The following is a 6000-nucleotide window of genomic DNA, read 5'->3' as shown; positions in this document are numbered from 1 at the left end:
AACATTTCAAATCCAAAGTCTGAGCCTCGCTGGTGGATCCAGACGTGCACACGTGACGTTCCACGGTCTGCATTGTGCCGCAGCGCCGATGTTTTTGTTATCTCGCCCCTATAGATGTGGTTCAGCTGATACTTTCATTCTGTGTGGGCCTCCTCTCCCTTTTTCTCTCTTTCAGTCTCCCCACTCCGCCGCAGACTGCCGTGCTGAACGTCTCCTCCCACGCACCCGCTCACTTTGACGCAGCAGAGAGTTTTAAAGAGCAGCTCTCTCTCTCTCTCTCTCTCTCTCTCTCTCTCTCTCTCTCTCTCTCTCTCCCTCTCTCTCTCTCTCTCTCTCTCTGGGTGTCAAATAAGGACAACTGTTGATCAAAACATGGGGGCATGTGGGTTTGAACGTGACTTGGTTTACAGTAGATCCTTTTTTTTTTTTTATCTCTATCCGACCGACACGGAGTCGAATATTCTGAGAAGAAGCTGGCTGTTTGGTGAGAGAGCCATCATTCTGCGCCGCTGCCTTTCCAGAAAATCAGCTGTGTTACGTGTCCGTGCATGCGTGATCAGTATCCGCTGTCCATCCCTCCTCTCGTCCCCTCAAGGTGGAGAGTGGATTCCCCACGCATTCAAGTGTCACATCTGCTCCTCCGCTGCCATGTCACACATTATTCAGAGTGCATGCGAGCGTGCGTGTGTCATCTTTAAGTACCCCGGGGGGGTTGCCAGCCAGCTCGTCCCCCAACAGGGATGTTCCCTTCCATGTCCGAGAGAATTCCCTATACGTCGGCTGCACGCCGGGTGAAGAAGAGCCCCCCGGAGGAATCAGCACAAAATGTCAGATGGGCGCTGCGTCCTTAAACGCCTCATGACGGATGCGACTCGACACGGGGGGAGCGCCTCACGCCTCAGCGTCTTCTTCCTCTCAGATGCTGGAGGATCGTGAGAGCACACGCAGCCACCGCACAGAATCACCACAATCATTTGTTAGACTGTGCCGTTTGTTTTCCATAAATCCTCATTCATTCGACTCAAAGTTGGTGATGAACTCTGCAGTGCATGTCCTCCTTTTTCCCTGGCGAAAAGGTCAGGAAACCAAGGTCTTTCACATTTCGAGCGTGTTTTTGTTTTTTTGACATTTCTCGTGCGCTTGGCTCATTCTGCGCGTTACATAACTGTAGCCATACACATTCTATGGATTTCTGAAGTTATTCCGGAGAGCTGCACGCAAAGGCAAAATGCATCACGGAGAGGAACAATGGCGTATCTGTGATGACTCGCCGCCATGTTTGATAACTGAGATGATTTGTGACATTTCTCTGGGAAGGACACATCCTGTTATTGTCCAGAATCCTGCGTTTTAGACCCCGTGAAACACAAGTCACACACACACACACACACACACGCACACACACACACGAGAGGCCTTAGAGGAAGCGAACTGCCTCATCTGATCTTTTCCAGATTCATCTTTTTTTGGGGGGCAGAACTCTGTTTTCACTTCCTTACCGGTCCGTCTGAGCCACTCACAGCTGATCTCTGCCATCTACGCACACGCCTGGGCCGCTATTGAATTATCCTGGAATGCCCCATATTAGCCTGTATTCCTCCCACTGACTGGCTGCCCAGTTGACTTCAGTCCTTACTGTCAACTCAACTAAAAACAAACAGCAGCCGGCCAGGAGAAACTGCAGGAAGACGTTTGTTTTTATAAAGTGGATACGGAGAGAGAGCAGGTTTGTTTTGCTGGAAGCGGTCGTCTTCCTCTCTCGCCTTGGCCCCGGGCCCGCGGGCCCTTTTCAGAGCCTGGCCGGTAGAGTGGAGAAAGGAGGTGGACTGGCTGTCAACTGGATCCACTGGCACTGGGAGCCTCCGGCCCAGCCCGGACCCAGGCGGTTCACAGACACCGGGGGCCAGGGCGGTCTGCCTTCGCCCTGCTGACGTCAGTTGCTGACAGACCACAAGCCTTGTGTTAGAGTTTCAAACAAACTCGCTGCCCATTGCCATGGCAGTGTGGACCACCACCATGGAAAACGTCGGTCCTTCGTCTGCGCCAGTGTGTACCGTAAACAGTTGCCTCATTCTTGCTGAATCTAAGGAAGGCTCATGTTTCCTGTTGTCATCCGGACACTCACAAAGTAAACAAAAAATCTAGCGTCTCGCAAATCTTTCAAATTGGATGTCTGATGTATCACACATGGAGCACACGGGGTACATTTAAAGGCGCACTACGTAGTTTTGGGAAATACATTTTATCCAGAGGAGAAAGATCTTTCAGTTTGTTAAGGCATAAAAAAAAATCAGTCGATTTTTTTTAAGCCTTAACAAACTGAATAAACAGTCTCATACTGTTTTACTTTTACTGTTTATATTTGGCGGACCCTGCCACCTTTCTAGCCTCAAACAGTGTTCGGAGGACCTTATTTTCCTCTGAGGGCAGCTTGTTCATTCAGTTATGAAAAGAAATAAATACTCCTAAGTTTGTATTATGAACTCATTAATATTGTAAATATTATAGAGTTTGAATTTCTTATCCAAAAACGACATAGTGCCCCTTTAAGTCAGTACATTGTGTCAACAATGGATCTCTAGTCTCTCTCAGCACTGCTCCATGAGCGCTGCCAGTTTTCTATCCTACCAGGTAATTTTCATAGCTGACTAATGAGTGCCATCATCTAAGTTGGCTTTGGCAACACATTTCGAATGTAACGCCAATGAAGCCTGTTGAATTGAAAAACTGAGCGCCTTCAAACATTGGTGCGCAGATGAATGCGTTAAAATACCTGAACTCTGAATCTCAGCACTTAAAGCTGAGACCCAACGGCCGAATGAGTGCTATCAAGCATATAAAAGCCATCGAAGACTGAAATACATATTGTTATCATGAGATACATGAGAGCAGTAGGTGTCTTTTTTGCCGTCTGTCCTGTAGAAAACTGAAATCATTTGAAGTCATCTCACGGCTTCATGAGCGCCCTCCCGCTCATCACGTATACCCGATGCTTATCGCGTCGGGTCAAGGTGCTCGCGGCCATGGGAGAGTGAATGCCCTCATTGCGAGGCACATAGCATCACTATCTCTACCCTTCCTGTTTACACTGACAGCTCAGCGTCCAGAACTCAAATCCGAGAGGAGACACGTCATCGGTGTCACTGCTGGGAAGTGACTAATGACTCGATTCAGTTGTTTTGCAGCTTCTGTCATTTCCAGCTGGTTTTTCCCCTCAGAGTTGCAAAACTGGAACTACGACATGAACAAAAACCTGCATCAGTTGTTGTGTTTTCATTGTGTGACCGTGTGTGTGACTGTGGCTTTGAGAATTTAATTGATTTCTATTGTGCACCTGAAGAAACATACCTTGCTGCCTTACGTTACATCACCACTTCTTCTCAAAGTTGATGACACAGCTTTGAGACGAGGATAAAAAGTGTTTGATCCAAAAACACACAGACCAGAGCTTTCTGTAATACATGCCCGTTTTAATAATCTGATAGAAAACATTTTTTGAGCACAACATACACCATTTGACGATATATTGTGAGGAAAACACTGAAAAAATAGTTTTGAAACCATGTCATATATTTCAGCATATAGTCCTGTAGCTGTACAATGACCCGTCACCGTACACGACATACTGAGTAAATATCCAGCCTTCATAATCCGCCAGGAACAAAAAAGACAAAAACAAAAGCCAGACTTCTTCTACACCTCGGCGAGGTGTTGTTGTCGCTTCAGACTGCACCAACGATTTCTGGCTGCGATCTTGAAAACCAAAAACAGACATTTCAAATAGTCAGAACTTGAACTGCATAACTTCATGTTACGGTCTCATAGCAAAATAGCTTGCGAAATACATTAAACTGGAAACCACCAGACGAGTTCAGTCAAAGTGTGATTTGACATGTGGTAGTGCATATAAATAATAACAAATATACAGGGAATATTAACAATCAATATCAATATTATCATATACAAGAATAAGATAATAAATACACTGTTACAAACAGCTGAGGGGTCAGCACAACACAGCCGGGTGCAACAAAATTGTGCGACTCTGTGAATACTCACATACACACTTGCACGCACTCACTCTCTCACACACACACACACACACACACACACACACACACACACACAGAGGAGATATCATGTCATGACACGATATTGACCCCTTTTATTCTGAAGGTTGCACCTTACAATGTGGTACCTTTAAGGTAGCGTTGGACAGATCGGCAACCAGCTGCCGAGCTGTCGACGTATTCAAAGTGCTGGGATAAAAACTACAAGATACTACGATGAATCTATCACTTAACAGGTGTCTGTTTAAAATATGCACACAGTCCGACAGTCATTCAAAGTGTACAGCACGAGAATGGAATGCTGTTAACCGCAAGAGGTGTGTGAGCTCATGAGTTGGGGAATTACGAGGTGGAAACAGATTTTTCCATGCAGGAATAGCTCAAACACAAGGGAGGAGATATTTTAAACCTTATTTTTTGCCATATTTTTGGCAATATTTCACTTCCTATCTTTTTTTTCGGCTACAGAAAGATGTGAGGGATCAATTTGGCTTCTGGTTGGAAGATTGACTTGTTACACTAGTTACTCTGAAAAGAGTGGGATCACCATTTTCAGAGATGGCAGTGAAATCATCAAAGTGCTTTCTTTCACAGGATCTTTGGAGTTTTTTCTTTAGATGTTGTTTGGACTCAAAAATCCAAAGAGAATATGGCCTATGAGTTATTAAGTAGCTTATGAAAGGAATTATAGGAACGAAATTAAATTATTTTGGTTTTAAATGTTTACTGTAATGTTTCCTGTAAGTTACAGATGCTTTCCACCTCTCCATCCGATGCCACAAAGTGCAAACTGTGCTGGGAAGTCAGCTGATTTTTAGAAATACATCCACTGGACGCGTTTCTGAGAACAAGCTTGTACTATTGCCAGAACATTAGGAAGACTGCGTGAGACAAATGTGTCCTCTCTCTATAGAAAATCTGACACATTTTACAGCTACATGAACGTGTTCAATAAATTATAAAAACACTTACAAAAGAAACGGTTGTTAAAAAAAGGCACACAAATGTTTCTCTTTTAGACAAGTGTTAGAAAAAAAACAACTTGGTTACAATAAATTTGTTCACCAGTAGTTTTGGTTGGACACTTTACGAGGTGGCACCCAATCCCGACACAAAAACATACAAAGAATCTAAATGAACATAAAAAACATCCTGAAGTGCAAGTTTGGATTTCTTTACTAGTCCCAGTACACGGATACACATCGTCCACTTCACGTTCTTTGTCTGTGAGAACCAAGATTCATCCCCTGACTTCGCAGTCCGACAGTAGTCCCTTCTTTAAAGAACAGATGCTACGCTCTTCCAGCTCCCATCTAGGCGGCTCAAAAACAAACTGCCACAGGGTTTCCAAGCCTTGTTTCCAGGGGTGCCCCACATTCAGCAAGGCCCTCTTTCCCAGGCAGCTCCGAAGAGCCAGATTGCAGGATTGCTCCACTGCACTTAAAATGAATTCAGCCAAAAACAGCAGGAACCTGCTGCGCTCTGAGAACAGTGTCAGTTCAGCTATGTCTGGTTGCGTGTCGCTGTTTCCACCCCGTCCAGATCAGTCGGATGGTCTTCGAGCGACACGCTGTCAGCTGTCTCCATGATCCTGCTCTCCCCATCTCCATCCTGGTCGTCCAGTGTCAGTTCAAACTGGAATTTACTTGCCACCGGTCCCCCTTCCACCTCCCCCAGTGGGCCGCCCTCCCCATCACTGGTGTAGAAGGGAGGGGAGGGGCTCTGGGGGATCATGCTCTGGTACCAGTTCCTGTTGTCCTCCAGTGTGTCTAGGATGTCCTGGGCGTCGGGGTGGACAAGGTCTGCCCATGTCTCCCACAGAGGGTGGACGATGTAGTCGATGAAGCCAACCTAGAGATGAAACGATGATGTCAGTAACAATAACAAAATATTGCATTAACTTGCAGCTTTTGGAGTTCGATGTGTGTGT

General features: G+C 45.7%; 1 protein-coding gene across 7 annotated transcripts in view; it reads right to left on the bottom strand.

Annotated features, from left to right (window-relative positions):
* Positions 1-3449: 3449 nt before the first annotated feature.
* LOC119010959 (cAMP-specific 3',5'-cyclic phosphodiesterase 4B-like) overlaps positions 3450-6000 on the bottom strand; it is a 55557-nt gene continuing 53006 nt past the window's right edge. For all 7 annotated transcript variants that reach the window (XM_037083610.1, XM_037083612.1, XM_037083611.1 and 4 more), the window contains one exon: positions 3450-5921. In XM_037083610.1, the coding sequence (XP_036939505.1) occupies positions 5574-5921 (348 nt within the window). In that variant the 3' untranslated portion in view covers positions 3450-5573. The remainder of the gene's footprint in view (positions 5922-6000) is intronic.

Source organism: Acanthopagrus latus, chromosome 21 (genome assembly GCF_904848185.1).
Source record: "Acanthopagrus latus isolate v.2019 chromosome 21, fAcaLat1.1, whole genome shotgun sequence".
Classification (NCBI taxonomy): domain Eukaryota; kingdom Metazoa; phylum Chordata; class Actinopteri; order Spariformes; family Sparidae; genus Acanthopagrus; species Acanthopagrus latus.
The sequence above is the reverse complement of the archived record's forward strand: the minus strand, read 5'-3'. Positions and strand labels throughout refer to the sequence as shown.